At 43.1% G+C, this 20812-nt stretch overlaps 1 protein-coding gene across 4 annotated transcripts in view; it reads right to left on the minus strand.

Annotated features, from left to right (window-relative positions):
* Nucleotides 1-20812, minus strand: part of NR1H4 (nuclear receptor subfamily 1 group H member 4) — a 95185-nt gene that overhangs the window by 39496 nt on the left and 34877 nt on the right. For all 4 annotated transcript variants that reach the window (XM_030215210.1, XM_030215208.1, XM_030215207.1 and 1 more), the window contains 2 exons: nt 6688-6828; nt 352-485 (listed from right to left, as the gene is read on the minus strand). In XM_030215210.1, the coding sequence (XP_030071070.1) occupies nt 352-485; nt 6688-6828 (275 nt within the window). The remainder of the gene's footprint in view (nt 1-351; nt 486-6687; nt 6829-20812) is intronic.

A 20812-nucleotide genomic window follows, 5' to 3' on the forward strand; every position in this document is an offset into this window, starting at 1 on the left:
GAATGTATGGTAAAAATCACTGAATTGTACTTCAGTACCAAACAAACATTCCACAGGCCAAGGCATTTCAAGTGTTTTTTTGCCATGTTAGTCTACATAGGAACATGGAAATACAGATCAACAAACAAGAGCGACACCCTTTTATTGGGCTAAGTCAATACATTTGTGATGTGTAATCACAAGTTATATTCCCTTCAACAAGCCAAGACAAAATCTGTACACTGACCTGATAGAGAGCAGAATACTTGAAAATAAGCCATAAATGTATAAAGTTAGTCCAGAAAAGAGGTATCACCTACAATTTCTTTATTAACCTTCATTTCTAAGGAAGCAAATGACAATTTGCATTACCCCATTAAGTTTTGTTGTAGAAGTCACTTGCTTTGAGTCAGCTCCATTGCTATCTTCATTGCGTGATTTCTCAGATGGTTGCTTCACATTTTTCCGCAGGCGTTTTGACTTGCATTGTATTTCTGTTAATAAACCTGAAATAGAAAGAAAACTTTGGAACTATACACAATAGAGGGGGAAGTTAGTGTATTTGCTCCTTGGTACAAAGATACTACTAAGGGCCTGATATAAAGGTACTCGGAGCCCGATATTCAGCTGGTGTTGGTCAGCGATTTTTAAGACCTGTGTCTTTTAGGTAATCTAGTACAATACTGATTGGGTTATCAATCAACTGGGGTATGTGGAGGTAGGAGGAGGGTCTCATACAGCTACAAGCCTTTATTTACTGCATTAACCGTTAGGCCGCTCTTCCACTCAATGATACAATAATACAAATCCATGTGTATACACTATGCACATATGTTTTGCAAATTTATGGTATGCCCATAGTTGTCTCTCCTAACCTAACCCTGCTTTCTAGACTGACCATTTGTTGAGGGGTTAAGACACCAAGTGAAACTAGGTAAGTAAAGGCCCTGTTTACACAAGCATGCTAGCCTGTGGGAATGACCAGAGTGATGAGCCAATAATTATTCCACAAATCTTTATTTTGTATAGTAAGGCAACACAACAGAAGCATGAACTCTACGCGGTCTTTTGGCCTGTGCCTTCATCAGGAGTCCAGGCATGGAAACAATAAAGTTAGGGTACTTGAAATAGCAAACAAACACTAGTCTGAGCCGGGGCTCAGTGGCAACCCATGTTATACAGTAGTTAAAAACCAAGCAAACGTCTTACTGTACAAAATAACGATTTGTGGAATCATTCTTGGCTCATCGCTTTGGTCATTCCCACCCTTTTGATTTGCAAAGTGTTTTACATCTTGCATTCAGGCACTTTTTCTGTCCCTAGTGGGCTCACAATCTAAGTTTTTATACCTGGAGTAATGACTTGACCAGGGTCAGAAAGAGTTGCATTGGAAATTGAACCAGTTCCCCAGATTCTCAGCCCACTGCATTAATCATTAGGCCACTCTTCCACTCAATGAGAAAAAATCATTAATAACAAAATTCATTTTTTTATAAGTTAAAAAAATGTTTTAACTCAGGTTCAGAAAGTAGTAATACAAGTTCCACTTTTTGCCATCTGTCTACTAACTACTGCAATACTTAGATGACTCTGATGCTTAATTGATGAGAAACGTGAGCTTCTCAGCAACAGGGTTCAGTGTTTCCATTGCGGAGCAAATTCGAGTGGCAGTAACTATTGTGTGTCTTTGTTTCACACATACCAAGCTGAGAAAATAATCAGCCACCTTCAAAATTTCATGTGGCGTCCTCTGTCAGGTTTCCTTACAGTGATCTATTTCTTTCTCCACTGTTTTGTTTGTTTGTTTGTTTGTTAGTTATGTATTTGGACTCTGAATTTCCCCTTTAAAAATAAGCTGGAATTGTATTCCTCAGGTTTTTGTCTTTTGTAGCACACACTGACTTGGAAAACGCTATCATTATCATGGTGACATTTAATTTGCATGGTTTATTAGTTGCATATCTCTTGTGAATGTGCTATATCTTGGGATCTTTGCAGGCTGTCTAAAATTACAGAATGAAATATTAATTAGGCTTGCAAACCTCTTCCAAATAAACCTGCAAGTAATTGTTTTTCACAAAGCTAACTGTTCACATAACAGCTCCAAATCAAACCGCTAGATATTGTCAAGTTATATTAAAACTGGAAGTAGATTAATTTCTCATATGCATCTCTACACACGATGTTATGTTATATTATATTAAAGTGAGTCCCTTCATTATAATCCCTGTGGAGAGTTCTTGTGGCTCGGTTGATCCTGGAGATAAATGAATTTTTATCGGACTAACAGAAGAATTACTCAAGAAGACAATGTTATAATAACTGGTATGAAAATTGGCTTTTCCCTTTTTTCATTTTTAATTTATAATCTGGATGTAGAAAACACATGCCCGGAAAGAAGGGAACCTTAGCATGTTCTATTTTTGCTTCTGTAGGAGTCTATAGTACCTCATCCTTTTACCTATTCATGCGTCATATTTACTTTCATTTTTAATTTGAGTTTCTTGGTAAATATAATTATCTGCTTTTGATGTTCATCTCAAAGTGGAACTCAATAACATGAGTATGTTGCCTGGAACAAATAAAACACAAAAAAAAGGCGAAAGACAACCCAAAACAGACCAAAAACAAGGGAGTTAGAGTGCCAGAAAAGTTTAATAGGACCCTACACGGTCCGTGTTTCGGCCAGCAGGCCTTCCTCAGGGGTCCTGAATCTGACGTTTACAGGTATTCCTCCAAGATATTCGTGAAACAAAACCTGTAGATATAAACACTAAGACTCCGGTGGCTTGTAGGCATCCCGTCCTCAACACGCGCTAAGCCAATTCCTATGTAAAATACAAATATCTGAAGGGCTTACCGCTGTATGCCTGGAACAAATAGACATATATGCACAGGGCCATGGATTTCAGCTGATCTCTGGATTTTGTCTAAGTAGGATCTTAGCAATGTATAATCCCTGACACTGACATTAAAAAAAAAAGTTTGCCGGTTAGCTTCAGATACCCAGATAGGGCTAAATTCTATATATGGCACCAAAACAATTGGCACAGATGGAAACGTGCTTACATGTAGTCTACATATCACGCGGTTTATAGAATATGCGTAGCACCATCCATGCGACTAAAATTTGGGAGCAGAACGGGTTATTCTATAACACTGCATGTAAATTTTAGGAACGCATACTGTATGACTCGCCCATGTTCCTTCCGTGGCCATGCCCCCTTTTGAGATCCAAATGATAAAATTTATGCAAAAGTAGTTTGCATAAATTTGCTTAGCAAGCAGTGCATGTAAATTCTAATTAATTCCAATTAACGCTGATAATTGCTTGTTCACATCCAATTATCAGCACTGACAGGCTTGTTAATCAATTGAGTTGCGTGCGTAAATCAGAATACGCCCAGATTTTCACGTGTAACTCTAGTCGCACTATATAGAATTTGGGGAAGATTTTGATTTTCCTATCCTGGTTAATTTATCTCTGCAAAAAAACTCTGTCTGGATAGAAGAATCAGTGAAATATAGGCAGGCAAAATTGACAGAGGCAGGTAGTACCTTATAGACGAAGCAATTTAATGAGGTTTGAGCATTGGAGGAATAGAGTTGGCTTCATCAGATGACAGTACTCTGCTCTTCAAAAGCTTATACCTCAATAGATCGATGAGTTTATAAATTGTCACCTGCCTTTGTTAATTTTATTACACAGATAACCCCTTTTGGAGCTTTTATATTGGAGGGCAGAAAAATGTGCCCGAGGTGCAGTTATTGTTATCTAGGTAAGTACTTGGCTTAAGGTTCATAAGAACATAACAGTAGCCATACTGGGTTAGACCAATGGTCCATCTAGCCCAGTATCTTGTTTTCCAAACAGTGGCCAAGCCAGGTCACAAGTACCTGTCTGAAACTCAAATCGTGGCAACACTCCATACTACAAATCCCAGGACAAACAATTGCTTCCCATGTCTGCCTCAATAGCAGACTATGGACTTTTCCTCCAGGAATATGTCCAAACCTTTTTTAAATCCAGATACACTAACCGCTGATACCACAGCCTCCAGCAAAGAGTTTCAGAGCATAGCTATTCATTGAGTGAAAAAATATTTCCTTCTATTTGCTTTAAAAGTATTTCCATGTAACTTCCTTGAGTGTCCCCTAGTCTTTGTACTTTTGGAACGAGTAAAAAAATTGATTTACTTCTACTCGTTCTACAGCACTCAGGATTTTGTAGATCTCTATCATATCTCCCCTCATCCATCTCTTTTCCAAGCTGAAGAGCTCTAACCTCTTTGGCCTTTCCCCATACAAGAGGAGTTCCATCCTCATTATCATTTTGGTCGCTGTTCTTTGAATCTTTTCTAATTCCGTTATATCTTTTTTGAGATACGGTGACCAGAACTGAACGCAATACTCAAGGTGCGGACGCACCATGGAGTGATACAAAGGCATTATAGTGTTTTCAGTCTTATTCACCATCCCTTTCCTAATAAATTACTAGAATCCTATTTGCTTGTTTGGCCATGACCGCACATTGAGGTGCAATGACACCCAGATCTTTTTCTTGAGCGCTGACCCCCAAGGTCGACCCTATCATCAGGTAACTATGGTTCAGATTATTCTTATCAATGTGCATCACCTTGTATTTGTCCACATTAAATTTCATCTGCCATTTGGATGTCCAGTCTTCCAATTTCCTAAGGTCTTCCTTCAATATTTCACAGTGCACACATGTTTTAACAACCTTGAATAGTTTTGTATCATCTGCAAATTTGATCACCTCACTCATCGTTCTGATTTCCATATCATTTATAAATATGTGAAATAGTACCGGTCCCAGCACAGATCCCTGCGGCACTCCACTGTCTACCCTCCTCCATTGAGAGAAATGACCATTTAACCCTGCCCTCTGTTTTCTGTCCAATAACCAATTCCTAATAATCCACACCAGAACCTTGCCTCCTATCCCATGACTCTTTAATTTTCTCACGAGTCTCTCATGAGGAACTTTATCAAAATCTTTCTGAAAATCTAGATACACTACATCAACCGGCTCACCTTTATCCACATGTTTATTCACATCTTCAAAGAAATGAAGCAAATTGGTGAGGCAAGACTTCCCTCAGCTGAACCCATGCAGACTCTGTCCCATTAAACCATTATCAGATAAATTATGAGATTAACTTTAACTGGGTATATTCAGTGGCAGGGGCTTGCAGGGTTTTTTTTTAATGCATCTCCATGTGTAAATCGTGACATTGCAAATAATGATTTTAGAAAGCTGCTATTTACATGTGGAGATCCACATCATGTAGCATGATTTGGGCAGAGAAAAATGCTACATAAAAGGAATAGTCAACAAACAACTCTCTACGTCGAGACAACAGCAAATCAAAAAGGAGCAGAGGATGACACAGATGACGATCAACCGTAGAGACAGTATCAGATATCTTTATCGAAGAAGCACCAGCAAAAACAAACCTGGCACAGGCCATGTTTCGGTGGGCACAGTCACCTGAGTCAGGGGTCACCAATCTTTTTAAAGCACAAGCAGAAAAAAACTTCTGGTGATCTATGTTTTTATGATCTGTTCCTAATAGAGCACAAATTTATATCTGTGCCAAAGGTATAAACATGTGGTTGTGCTTGATGTGTTCGCATGTGCAGTGCCGTAGCGAGGGCAGCTGACACCCGGGGTGGGTCACCGCTGCACACACCCCCCCTAGTGCATCATGGCACACCCTCCCCCCTCCGGAGCACACCCCCCCCCCCCCGGAGCGCGTACTTACAGGGAAAGCAATGAGGGAAAGCGGCAAGGGATGGGCGGGAGGGCCGAACCGCCCCGAGTGCATGTCGCTGGGAGCTGCATCGGCTCCGCTGGTTCCCTGCTCTCTCTCTGCCCCAGAACAGGAAGTAACCTGTTCCGGGGCAGAGAGCGCAGGGAACCAGTGGGCCGACACCCCCCCCCCCCCCCCCCCCCCCAGCGGCGTGCACCAAGGGCGGACCGCCCCACCCCCCCCCTTCCTACGCCACTGCGCATGTGTATATTTAAAAATACATATTATTATTATTAGCATTTGTATAGCGCTACCAGACGCACGCAGCGCTGAACACCTGACACAAAGAGACAGTCCCTGCTCAAAAGAGCTTACAATCTAAGTAATACAGACAGACAAGACAGTTACGGGTGAGGGAAGTACTGGGTGAGAAGGAAGGACGGAGCAAGGGGAGGGCAAATGAGTAGAGGCCAGGAGCCAAAAACAGCAGAAGAAAAGAACTACAATAGCTGTTATGCAGTTGTGTGGCCAAATCTGTGCACTGCGAGAAACCAATCATAATTACTGTACATGTATAAGCACATAAGCACCGCCATACTGGGAAAAGACCAAGTATCCTGTCTCCGACAGCGGCCAATCCAGGCTTCAAGAACCCGGCAACCCCCCCCCCCAAAAAAAATTTAATATTTATGTATTATTAATTTATAAACCGCTTAGCCGTATCTGACAGTTTAAACTGTATAGAACATCTGGAATAAATAAAATAACTTTTCTTGGTGTAAAACTTGCAGAAAATATATTATATAATTGCTCCCAAATCCATAAAAATAGATAGAAAATTGAGTCCGAAATCTACAATATAGCCCTTGATATATGCAACAATGTTTTCTTCTTTTGGAAAGCTTTTTGGACGGTAGGATATAATTATACCTACATTCTGCTAACATCCCCATCTGTTTGCATTTCCGCAGTCGGCATGCCTGGCATTTTCTTCTCATGTACATGTCCATTTCACAGTTCCCTCCGTTTTTGCACTTGTAAACAGCATTTTTAGTGATGCTCCTTCGGAAGAATCCTGTTAGCATACACATGTATACAAAAAAAACAACATTAGGACATTTACAAATGTTCCTGCTGCTTAGTGGAGGAAGAATTAGAATTAAGATGCAAATCAAGGGAGAAACGTAAAGTTTTCTGTGCCATTGTGTTCCTACAGAATAGCTGTATTTTTGACTAGTTTAAGTTTTAACTGCTGTCTCCTCAGCTCGAAACCTTGGGGTCATCTTTGACTCTTCTCTCTCCTTCTCTGCTCATATCCAGCAGACCGCCAAGACCTGTCGTTTCTTTCTTTACAACATCCGTAAAATCCGCCCCTTTCTTTCCGAGCACTCTACCAAAACCCTCATCCACACCCTTGTCACCTCTCGTTTAGACTACTGCAATCTGCTTCTTGCTGGCCTCCCACTTAGTCACCTCTCCCCTCTCCAGTCGGTTCAAAACTCTGCTGCCCGTCTCATCTTCCGCCAGGGTCGCTTTACTCATACTACCCCTCTCCTCAAGACCCTTCACTGGCTCCCTATCCGTTTTCGCATCCTGTTCAAACTTCTTCTACTAACCTATAAATGTACTCACTCTGCTGCTCCCCAGTATCTCTCCACACTCGTCCTTCCCTACACCCCTTCCCGTGCACTCCGCTCCATGGATAAATCCTTCTTATCTGTTCCCTTCTCCAGTACTGCCAACTCCAGACTTCGCGCCTTCTGTCTCGCTGCACCCTACGCCTGGAATAAACTTCCTGAGCCCCTACGTCTTGCCCCATCCTTGGCCACCTTTAAATCTAGACTGAAAACCCACCTCTTTAACATTGCTTTTGACTCGTAACCACTTGTAACCACTCGCCTCCACCTACCCTCCTCTCTTCCTTCCCGTTCACATTAATTGATTTGATTTGCTTACTTTATTTATTTTTTGTCTATTAGATTGTAAGCTCTTTGAGCAGGGACTGTCTTTCTTCTATGTTTGTACAGCGCTGCGTATGCCTTGTAGCGCTATAGAAATGCTAAATAGTAGTAGTAGTAGTAGTAGTGAACACAAATGGAAAGCTCTGGGTTACAGTTCAGGCTCAACTCCTGCCTGGTCTCCCCTCTCTCACTTATCTTCTTGCCAAGATGACAGGATATACTTGCAATTTTGAATTTCACACCTAGCAGACCACAGAAGGGTTTGCTATATATTGTCACAAGATCAGGGAGGAGTTGAGGGAGGAGCAAGGCAGTGGCTCAGCTGTCCTGTTGATTTCAGTACCAGCTACAGAAACATATACCTGTCCCACCCTCCCCCACTGTTATTTTAGTTTCAAGTGCTGTCCTTAGTTACAATAGTCATCTTGCTGTGTAAGTTGATTACAATGTAGCCAAAAATCAATATTTATCACAGCACACGCAGAGCGAGGTACCACAGCCAAACAGAATACCCTAATGCTATAAACTTGCAGATATAGAGCATTGATTCATTATCACGTGCAGATGTGACTCACAGTTTTTAGACTTTAACAATGAAAAACAGAGACAGCACTACAGATGCTATGTGATGGCCATAGCTTTATTAGCATAATCTAAAAGGTGAGCAGGATATCTACTCTGCTACCCCCAAAACTAACAAGAATGCCAACTGCTCTCATCCGCCATGCTCTTACAAGCTGCACTGAGCAAGAGCACGTTGCATGACTGTAAAGCTCGCTAACCATAGGAGTCATGATAGTCAAGCTAGACCCCATTCCGTGCTCACTGCCTCGTGCCCCTCATTTGGAAGGCTAATGACCACCATGAGCACTATCTGCCACCACCATCAAGAGAACTCAACTAGGAAACTCTACCAAAATGGCCAGCTGAAGGACTCTGCCTCTCATTGCCTTCATAAAATTATTGAGGGTAATTCTAATAGATTGCCTACAGTTAGGTACTGGGATGATGCGCTCTAAGTGTGAGTAGAATATTGGCAATTACTTGCACAATTGCCGTTACGGAACCCTAGAGTAAGTCTGCAGTTATGCACCTAACTTTAGGTGCAAGAACTTACACTAGCTCAATGGCTGGGGTAAATGCTTGCACCTAAATGTAATGATCAGATTAGCGGACCCCTTTCATATAAATATGTGGGGACTATAATATGAATATATTCTACATTCCAGCTCATTTTCAAAAGAGATCGCTGGCGATCTTCTGACACAAATCGGGAGATCGCCGGCGATCTCCTGATCCCGGCCAAATCGGTATTATCGAAAGCACCCCTTATAGAATAGCGTGTAATGACAATTCCCAAGCCCACATTTGGACACCAGGACTTACACCTGTTGAAAACCAGGTATAATTCCCGGCGCCCAATTTGGGCACGCATCTGTGGTATTCTATACCATTGTGTGCAAATTTCCAGAAGGCCCATGATCTGCCCATGCCCCTCCTATGGCCATGCCACCTTTTGGATTGCGCGCTATGGGATTTGGGTGCACGATTTTACAGAATAACGTGTAGTAAGATGCGTGCACAAATCCAAATTGGTGCCAATTAACATCAATAATTGATTGTTAGCACCCAATTATTGATGTTATTTGCCTCGTTGCCTAATTTAGTTGCATGTGCATCTTAGTATCACACCCAAATTTGCATGTGCAAATTTGAGCACCCTTTATAGAATTCGGGAGTATGCGTCTTTATAAAACAGACTTAAAATAAGCACCTTCTTGCCTTCTCAACCTAGATGGCCTATTATAATATTACACCTTCCCCCCTCTAATATCCAGAAGCCAGCCTATGGGATTTATGGTCTCACATGCAAATTTCAGCTGGTTCCTGCTCTCTTCTCTTTATCCTTCTGAATTATAGTAACTTGACTCCCAAAATAGATAGCACTTATCACTACAGATAAGGCATAGCTCAACAAAGCAATCTGGTTGCAAGATGGAGGCAGCCAAATCCTCCTTCTCTTGGTTAATAGGGGAAAATTATTGCTCTATTTTTTGATTTACATTGCAAGCTCAAGATCTAGAATGATACCGCTTACTTTCTCGAGGTAATATATTTTTAAGGTTTTATGGTGTTTTTGGAAGCCAAACAAAACCTCATTGAAAAACAGTTTAAAGAATATTTCAGCACACTTACAGTAGCAAACCATTCACCAGATGTTCCTAGCCTCATAAAGCATATACATGCAATTATTATCCAGACAGTTAAACCCACAGTAATCCAACATCCTGAATTTCAATTGTTTATTGCAATATAAGTAGAACAGTACTTACAGCAAGGTTGTAGATGAGCTTACATTTATTGTAGAGAGATGGGTATGGAAGGTCTGTAAAATGGACTGATCTAATGCAGAGATGTGCTCAATGGGCTGTGCTTAAACAAAGAAGAAAGTGTGAATGGGAATGCTTGTAAAGAAAAGGGTAAAAAGGGAGTCCACTTTCTCAGGAAGAGAGGACACAGCAGAGTCGCACGCTCAAGATGGAAAGTCTGCCGTGCAGAAAGGAGAGGGGCAAGAAGAAGATCCACAAGGATAAAGGACAAGGAATGGGACCAATAGAGTCAGTGCCTGATACTAGACCACAATGAAGGTCACTCAAGGTCATTGAAGGCAGTACTTGATTGCAGGGAGAAGGGCACATGCATCTGCCAGGAGTTCAGGTGACTGCAAAAAGAGCAGGTCACATGCAGGGACTGACACATCAGACCACACATTGTAGGGACAATCAGGAAGTGGCAGTGGAGTGATGAAAGACCCAGGCTCTGCTGAGAGGGAGGAAGAGACCATATGCAAAAAAATGACCACTAGGAGTCATGATTACACACTAAGCAGAAAGTAACTGCAGTTCAAGTTCAAGTTACTGCTTATTTGATAGCCCGCCAAAGGTACAAGCCATCATAGCAGTTCACAATTCAATAAAGGAAGCAAACCATAGAAAGGAACTACATCATGTATAGGACAGAGGAAAAGGGGGAAAAAGGAAAATGAGAGGGGAGGGGCAGGAAAGGGAAGGTGGAGGGACAACAGAAAGGGAAAAAAAATATAGAGTAGCAGGTCATGCAGTAAGCAAAGATCTCTCCAACAGTGGCACCAAACAGGCAGCCATCTCATACACCTGTCCAAACAAATAAGTCTTGAGAGCTATCCTAAATTTGGAATGGGAGCAGCTGTAATTGTAGAGCCCTCTCATTCCAAACGGTAGGCCCTGAAAGAGGGAACATTGTCCTTCAGAGGGAGGCCAACGGAATTTGTTGAGCAGTGGGAACCACCAAGAGATGCTGATCAGAGGAGTGAAGGGTTCAAGAATGGATGTAGAGCAATAAGTTAAGTAAAAGGATAGACGTTTGGCCAACACAAAGCATTTTATGAATCAGGAGTAGAATTTTATACTGAACACATGTAGAAACAGGGAGCCAATGTTCTTCTCACAGGAGAGGGGTAACATGATGATATTTACAGGCGCCAGTAATCAACTGACTGCTGTATTCTGTAATACCTGAAGGCGGCATAATTCATGCTGATGGAGACCAATAAGAAGGGAGTTGCAGTAGTCGATGTTAGAAAGTATTAAAGCATGTACTAAAATGCAAAGAGCCTTAGGCTCTAAGTGGGATCACAGAGAATGAATCAGGCAAAGGCGATAGAATCCCTTAGAAATAACAGTAGATATACGTGAGCTGAACGTGAGAACAGAATCTGTGGTAACACCCAGGATTTTAGGAGAGTCAAGTACCAGAATAATAGTTCTGAATAGGAATAGAGGAGGCACAGGGGAAGTAAAATGAGTACGGGCAAAGATCATGGCTTTTGTTTTCCCCATATTCAATTTCATTCTATTAGACTGTATCCAGTTGCATGCTGAACTTCAATACAAATAATACACTGCATGTACATTGAGGGGCAGATCATCGGTCATCTACTACTGGTCAAGAAAGTACTTTCTCACTTCTGGTAAAACATCTGGTTCAGGTAGAAAGCAGAATAATCAATTTTGAAGTTGATATCCAAAGCAATTTAACCGACCAGAAACAGCTCCTGACCAGTTAAATCACCTGTTAACTGGTTAATGTTGCCGAACATAACCGATTAGCACCAAAATTAAAACTGGCTATTTGGGGGGCATTCTGGGGCAGAGTCAGCATTTGGCCGATTAAGTGTCAATATTCAGCACTTAATCAGCCAGGTTAACTGCATAAATAGGACTGCATAAAATTCAGTCCTATCTTTATTTGGTAACCCATAGTCAGTTAAGTGCTGAATATCGCACTTAACATTCTATGCATTAGCCAGCTCTGAAAACTGGGAAATTAAATGCCAGAGCCTAGACATGACCCAGCATTGAATTTCCAGGAATAAAGCCAGTGGCTGTCAGCAAAATGCTGATTTCCACTAGATGAATATTGGGCTGTTTGATTCTAAGATTGAATGGCTACTACGCACAGTCAATATGGGACAGTAATGTGAAAAGGTTTTCCCCCTCTTGATTTCCTTTATTATTGCATATATGTTACAATGAATGTTTTCTCATCTTTAAATAAAATGTACTATAAAGGGAGCCTGAGAAAACCCATAACACAGTTTTTAAATTATTAGGTAATTTATTTAAGGATCAAAGTTATCCAACTGCTGTACACCGCCTTGGGTGATTCTCTTCATAAAGGCGGTTAAGAAATATCAATAACTAAATAAAAAATAAATGAATAAAATAAAAACCCATATCACTCGTGTGAAAAACTAACTGCCTCTTTAGTTACTCAGTCAACCAACTAGAAACATAGAAACATGACGGCAGATAAGGGCCAAATGGCCCATCCTGTCTGCCCTTCCTCAGTAACCACTAACTCCTCCTTTTCCTAAGGGATCCCACATGCTTTTCCCACGCTTCCTTAAATTCTGACACAGTTTTCGTCTCCACTACCTTCACCGGGAGACCATTCCATGCATCCACCATCCTTCCTGTGAAGGATTGTTTTCTTAGATTCCTCCTAAGCCTTTTTCCTCTCAACTTCTTCCTATGCCCTCTCATTCCAGGGTTTTCCTTCACTTGAAAAAGGCTCACCTCCTGTACATTGAGGCCACTGAGGTATTTAAATGTCTCTATCATATCTCCTCTCTCCTGCCTGTCTTCCAGTGTATACATGTTGAAGATCATAAGCCTGTCCTCATATGTTTTATGATGGAGACCGCTTACCAATTTTGTAGCCGACCTCTGGACCGACTCCATCCTGTTTATATCCTTCCATAGATACAGTCTCCAGAATTGCATGTAGCACTCTAAATGGGGCCTCACCAGAGACTTATACTGATCAAATTTAATTGATAATTAGATTTAGCACATAGAACAGAGCCGGGTTTGATTGCAGCTAACCCTCTTGAATCTAAACCTCACTATATTACTTTGAGAGTGAAATAGTCACTACAAAGTTTCTACAAGAATGCTATACCACGATCAAAGGAAATTTCAGAAGAGATGAGAAAAAAAGTCTGGAAATGGTTACAAAGCCATTTCTAACATTTTGGGACTCCACCGAACCACAGTGATAGCCATCATCTCCAAATGGAGAAAACTTGCAACAGTGGTGAATCTTCTTAGGCATGGTTAGCCTGCCAAAATTACTCCGAGGGTGCAGCGACAGCTCATCTGGGAAGTCACAAAACATCCCAGAATAACATCCAAAGAACTTCAGGCCTCTCTATTCTCAGCTAAGGTCAGCCTTCACGACTCCACAATAAGAAAGAGACTAGGCAAACATGGGACTCATGGAAGAGTAGCGAGGTGGAAATCACTTCTATCCAAGAGCAACATCAATGTTCATTTCATATTTGCAAAAACACACCTGGATGATCCCCAAACCTTTTGAGATAATGTACTGTGGGCAGATGAGTCAAAATTAGAACTCTTTCAACAACACAGGTTCCATTATGCCTGGTGTAATGCAAATACAGCATTTCACAGTAAGAACATCATAGGAACAGTCAAACATGATGGTGGAATTGTGGAGGTATGGGGATGCTCTGCTACCTCAGAATTTGGACATTTGCCATTATTGAAGGCACCATGAAATCTGCATGATACCAGAACATTCTTAACAAGAATATCTAGTTATAATCTGTCTGTGAGCTGAAGGTGAAGCTGAAGCTGAAGTGTAATTGGGTCATGCAGCAAGTCAATGATCCAAAACACAAAAGCAAGTCTACATCTGAACGGCTGAGAAGAAACAAAATTAAAGTTTTGGACTGGCCTAGTCAAAATCCTGACTTGAATCCAACAGAGGTGCTGCGGCAAGACCTGAAATGAGCAGTTCATGCGTGAAAACCTACAAATGTGTCTGAATTAACACAACTCTGCAAAGAAGAGTGGACTAAGGTTCCTCAAGCAATATGAAAGACTGATTTCAACTTATCGGAAGCGTTTGCAATTATTGCTGCTAAAGGGGGCACAAACAGTTATTAAGTTTAGGGGACAGTTACTTTTTCACATGGGTTGATATGGGTGTTGGATAACTGTTTCTTAAATAAATTAAGCAATAATTTAAAAACTGTGTTATGGATTTACTCAGGCTCCCATTTTGTTTAAAGATCAGAAACCATTCAGCGTGACATATATGCAATAATAAAGGAAATTGAGGGGGGGGGGGATTTTCCACATCTCTGTATATTAACAGCTTTTATAGCAAAACAGCAAAAGGATTCAGATCAAAATGAACATATGAGAATTGTTGCATAATTTTTCCTTCTTCTGTATTTATGTAACCACTTCTCTCACTTAGGAGGGTTAAGCTCAGGAGTATACTCCGTGAGCTGATCTTGGTGTTTGGGAGACTGGGAGTGCGGTACTCACTTCAGGGTCCCTCTGGATCACACACCGGAACCATACAGTAGTCAGGAGAGTCAAGAAAAGTAACTGAAATTTATTTAGCAACTGGAACACTGCATCAATTGTCATGGAAGTCCTCAGCACACAGCTATGATGGTAAACGGACTCAATCTTACAAACTCACAAGAGCATAAAATCTTTCCTTCTTGGGTCAAGCACTTATGCCAGACTCCTTTAGCCTGACCTGCAGCCAGTTGACACCCCACAATCAACTTCTCTGATGTAGTACCAGTCCCAACAGATAATTGGATTCAGCATTAACTGTCCAAGCCTTTCAGAGGTTTACCCTGAAAGAAATCTCCAGCCGCGGGCAGACAGCAAACTACCCTTGAGCCCAGTTTGCGGCGAGACTTCCCAATCTCAGCCCACAGGTCGGCACCTCTATTCGGCTCAGGAAATTAACAGCAATGACCCTGATCCTGCTCCTCTATCGGGGTTGGCTCAGCAGGTACCCCTCTTTCATTGCAACGGGTCACTTGGCAAGGGTTATAAACTTCTTAAACACAGGCTACCAAGGACAAATCTTACTGTACTGTCCTTCCTTATGTAGTAGTCACCAGCTCCACCCCACACTGAGATTCCACGAATCAGGACATCCTCAAGTGTGAGATGGACAAATGACTTTCTTCCATGCTGGACTCCTCCCACTCAGGGCTCCAATACAGCAAGGGATTACATTTACAGTTATTTGCTTTCTCTTCAGTTGTTGTACCCCTGTTTTAAAGAGCTAGGGGCTGAGGGGCCAATGCACAAAAGTTGCCAATAAATTTCCATGCAAGCCATCCCTTTTGTGCATCGGTCGCTGTTTGCAACTGGTGAACTGTCAAAAGCAATTGTCACCACCATGGAGTTGTTTGAGTTGTGGGAGCGGGGGGCTTGAGAGGGGAGGCTTGAGAGAGGACCCCCTTTTCAACCCCCCCCCCCCCCCCCCCGTGCAACTTTTAAAAAGGAGACTCCTATTTGTCTAGGGTATCATATGAGATGTTCTTTTATATAGAGGAAAAAGCCTCAATCCAGGCGTGTACTCCTTGTGTTATATAACTTAGGGAGCATTGCCCGTTCATCACTGGCTTAAAAACCTCTACTAAGTATCCCACTTTTATTTCACAATAAATATCTTAAGGGTTACTTAGCTTGCTGCTGAAAACGTTTTCTAAGCAGTCTCGTCCTCAAATACAGTCATTTCTGACCCATCCACGGCACGACTTCAGCCCCAGTTTCGCCTCCTTCCTCAGGGTCCGTGGGCTATTAGGCTGTATTTCAGAAAAAGCTATCTTCGCTTCAGTCAGAAATGACTGTATTTGAGGACAAGACTGCTTAGAAAACTCATATGATACCCTAGACAAATAGGAGTCTCCTATATTTTTGTGTGTGTATACATTAAAGATTGGACTACCTATAGCTCTATTTAGATTTGTATTACAACTTTTAAAAAGTCCATGGTGGTCCAGTTCCCCCCTTCCCTTCACGAAAATCCCTAGTGGTCCAGTGGCTCCCCCTCCCACCTCCAAACCCCCATGACCCCAGGCCCAAAAAAATCCCTGGTGGTCCAGTGGACCCCTCTCAAGCCCTTCCCCAACAAAACTACTCCATGATGGTCTAGGAGTTTCTTCCTTATATGGCATTTAGCCTCTCCCAGTGCATCCCAGGATGCACTGGGCAGGGGCTATGTGCCACCATTTTGAGACAGGCGGGCCCAGAAGCAGGAGGGGGACTAGGCATTGCTCCTGCCCTCCTGCCTCCAACGCTGTAAAGTATGTGGAGGGGAGGGAAGGGGAGGGGAGGTTGGGTCACTAGTCCACCCTGAAGTAGTTTGAGTGAAGGGGGCTCAAGAGGGGTCCACTGGACCACCAGAGGGGAGGGGGGTGGGCCCAGAAGGAGGGGGGGTTGTGGGGCCCAGGGGGTTCAAGGCACAGGGGAGTTGGGAGGGGTTACCATGCAAAAACTTAACAACAATTGGAACGACCTGCCGTTAAGTTTTGCACTTTAAAAAATGCATGGAAATGTCTGAGCATTAGCCAAAATGCTCATTTTAGTAATGATGAGCTCGTTTGCATAGGGTGGTAGCTCCTACGGGGAACAGTAAAAGGGACGCAGAACCCCTTTGTGCATTAGACTTTAAATAACATTTGCATTAGACTGACTGCAACCAGTCTAAAGCAAACGTTGCAAGTACAGTAAGCTTTGTGCATCTCCCCCTGAGTCACTAAAATGCACATTAAAGGGTGTTCATCCTTGGTGGTCTAGGCACAAGCAGGGAGTGCTGGCCTTTTAACAGGTGTGTGCTCTCTGACCTGAGATCTCATGCACTATCTGTTTCGAACAAAGTACAAGAGCTGGTTAGCACAAAGGAATCCCTATCCTTCCTCTTTCATTCCACCCTCAGACGCCAAAAGACAACCTCTTCAGTCACCCCCTTCCATCTCATTCTCCACCCATCACAGCAAAGATAAGGAATCTGGTATCCTGGTCCCTCATCCTTCCACCAGTTCCCGCCTCCCCCATTTCTACTCCCTATCACATGACTCATTAAGGATAGGGGCTCTGGCTCAGTCTCTTTCCCCTATCTGCCAGCACAATGGACTGTAGCCATTGAACCCTCCCCCCAACTTCCAAATCTATGGGCTCTGCACCCCTATCCCTATCTTGCTCCTGATATCCAAAGGTAGGCTTAGGCAATTGCCCCAACAGAAAGGAGGGCAGTCATCATCTCTTGGCACCGCTGCCGATATCAGAAAGGCATTGCCTAGCAACGCTTCACTGTGTGTCATGCCATGGAGACAAGGATTTGCTATATTTCCCCATCCCCCAGAGTGCCTTACCCCCATTCTCATACTGGTGTCTGCCTTTCCTCCTGCCAGTGAAGATTCCCAGATCTGAAGGGCAGGTGAGTGGGTATTCCAGTGGCGTTCCTAGGTCAGCTGCTTCCTGGGATGGATCGCTACTGCGCACCCCCCAGCACATCACCTCCACCCCCTCCCCCAAGTGCATCGCTCTTACCTCCTGGGGGTGCAGGGAGCAGTCGCACGGCTGTCGGCTCTGCCAGTTCCCTGCCCCAGAACATGAAGTAACATCAGGGTGAGCAGGGAACTGGCAGAGCCGACAGCCATGTGGCTGCTCCCTGCACCCCCTTGCAGTGTACACCCAGTGCGGACCTCCCCTACCGCACCGCCCTAGGTATGCCACTGCAGGTGCCCAAGCAGGGTGGGTGTGAATGGGATTGAAACATATTGCACCCCTAAATTTAAATGTTGGGGAGGGTAACTTGAGGCCTGAGATACTATGGTCAATATTTTAAAGCATTTAGGGGTTCTTTTATCAAGCCGCGGCAAAAAAGGCCCTGTGCTAGCGGCGGGAGCTGTTTTTCCGCACGCTGAGGCCCTTTTTACTGCAGCGAGTATAAAGGCTGAAAAAAGACATGGTCATGTAGTAAGATTTCACTTACCATGTGGCCATGTGGGGGGAGCACTTAACAGCACCCACTGAAGTGGTGGTAAGGGCCCCCAAGCTAACCCAGCGGTAACTGGGCAGCGTGCAGCCCATGTTGGGCTTACCGCCGCTTTGTTAAAGGGCCCCCTGTCTGGGTAACAATACCAAGTACTCAGATAAATGCTGCTGAGAGAGATCCTTAGGGGCAGAGTCGAGGCGGAGACACAAGTTTTCCTGACAATAGCAATTTTCAGCACCACTGTCTGGATAATTATTCAGATAACTTAGCACAGAAATAAAACTGACCCAAGTGCTTTTCAGATAAGCTATCCAGATAACTGCTGAATATCACTGCTATCCAGGCAGCACACCACTTTATCTAGATATTCATCCCAGCTACTATCCGGATACTACTTCATATAGATGGATCCTGCGTAAGAATCAGATTGAAATCACCCAATCACATGCATGCAATTCTAACCAAGCAGGGGGTCTGTTTGTCAACCAATCACATAACAATGCTGTTCTTTGGAGGAAAGTTGTGGGAACTATATAAACGACCAAATCACACTAAGTACCATCATTATTACTGAACATCCACAATGGGGAAAGCAGATTTTTGTCACCGATGACCGAGGAAGGTTAGTCAAGCACCAAAATAGTGAAAAAAGTAGCCTGCAGTCAGAGTGCAGTAGTTAAGGTTCTAAAGAAGATACAGAAGACTGGATCTGTGGCTAATAGGGTGCATTCAAGCCGTTCAGTTCGCAGGTAAGATCAAACTCTTAGATGCACCTCCCTAGCTGACCTCAACCTCACACCTCAGCTCCTAAGGCAGTGGCATGAAAAGTGTAGCCTGACAGTGGCTTGGGGGTACATGGCTGCAATTGGATGCCTGCACATCCTCAAGGTAATGGAGAATGCAATGAAATACATTAACATACTGCAGACCACGCATTTACTAGCAACTACATCCAAGTCGGCTCAGCCAACAGAAAACTTGTGGTATAAAATTGCAGTTGAGATATCCAAGCACCAGCCATGCAACAAAAGAAAGCTAATAGTCTCTCATCGCAGCTTGGTACTGCATTGCCGCCAGAGCAGGGGCTTAGCCAGACAACAGATTTTGGGTGGGCATAGGCAAGAAATGGGTGGGCACCAAGTGTTCTTCCCAACCCCCACCAGAAAAATATCTGAGCTGGTGGGAAAACGCTTCTTTCCACCTTGGCAGTCTGCAGTAGGCATGCGCTGAAAACTGAGCATGCACAAGTGCCAGTATCGTGGAGAGCAGCATTTTAATTACTATCAGGGGGATGTCTTCAGCTGGCGGAGCTTGGGATCCCCACCAGCTACTGCTAAACGTGTTGTTACTGTTGGGTGGGCCTGAGCCCTAAGTGGGTGGGCCCTGGCCCACCCAGGCCCACCTGTGGCTACGCCACTGAGCCAGAGACTACCTTATCAGCTGGTCCATTCAACCTCCGCAAGGTTCAAGGTCATTTGCAAAAGCAAAGGATGGCCATCAAATACTAAGCTATCACTGACACACACCAGAGGGCCATTTTCATAGCCATTACAAAAAAAAAAGAAAAGAAAACAATTTAAACTATACTATACAAACGATGTACTTATGTGGCTCAGCCATAAAGTATCATAACTGAAACCAGTAATGGTAATATTTTCACCACCGCATTCCCTTACCCAGTTCCGTACCGTGTGTAACTCGTACAACACACGTGACGCTGGAATTGCTTTGACATAATAGTTGGCAAAACAGTCTGAACTGTTGATGTAAACATTTTGAGTGTCACTTTGCAAGAAACAGGTGTCGAGAATATAAAATTGCTCATTTTCCTAATTTTTGTCTACCTATTTTAGATTTTTGTAGACCACTGTACAATCCTTACTATGTACTAACTTACGGTGCACATTGACAACATTTGTTATTTTGCATTTTTAGTAAGTATGTCTGATTAGAAATAATGGGAACCTCGGTAAACGTGCTGTATTTCCCAAGATTCCCTTGTTTCTAATGGTGCAAACTCACTAACGGAGAGCTGTAATGCTCGTTAATATGCATGACCACCTTAATAAACAGAATCTTTAATTAGTTAATCATTTTCTTGAAAAAGATTATTTTTTAACTTGAATCAGCTCACATAATTTAGTTGGTCAATCAAGTGCACTTGGTCTCCAAAAAAATGTTTCACGCCATGTGGAGGCTCCGGCGCATACGATACTTCCTCACTAGAGATTTGTTCCGTACCCTTGTCCACTGGCTTGTCCTCTCCCACTTGGATTATTGTAGCGGAATTTATGCGGGCTGCCAGGTCTCGCTGATGAAAAAGTTCCAAACAGTTCAGAACACTGCTGCGAGACTCATCCTAGGAGAACGACGCTTTGTGCATGCTGAACCCTTGCGCTTCAAACTTCATTGGCTGCCTGTACAGGAGCGCATTGCCTTTAAGCTCTGCTCCTTAACCCATAAAATCATCTATGAGGTTGCTCCGGATTACATGCGCCCCTTGATCGACCTCCCGCCCAGGAATGCCAATCCCTCTGCCCGATCCTATCTCCAACTGCACTTTCCGAACTGTAAGGGAGTCAAGTACAAGAAGATTTTTGCCTCGTCCTTCCGCTACTGTAGTCCTAAACACTGGAATGCTCTCCCGCAACACCTTATAACTCAAGCGGATCACACCCTCTTCAAGAAGTTGTTGAAGACCTACTTCTTTGCCAG

The sequence above is a fragment of the Microcaecilia unicolor genome, chromosome 9 (assembly GCF_901765095.1).
Source record: "Microcaecilia unicolor chromosome 9, aMicUni1.1, whole genome shotgun sequence".
In the NCBI taxonomy this organism is placed as follows: domain Eukaryota; kingdom Metazoa; phylum Chordata; class Amphibia; order Gymnophiona; family Siphonopidae; genus Microcaecilia; species Microcaecilia unicolor.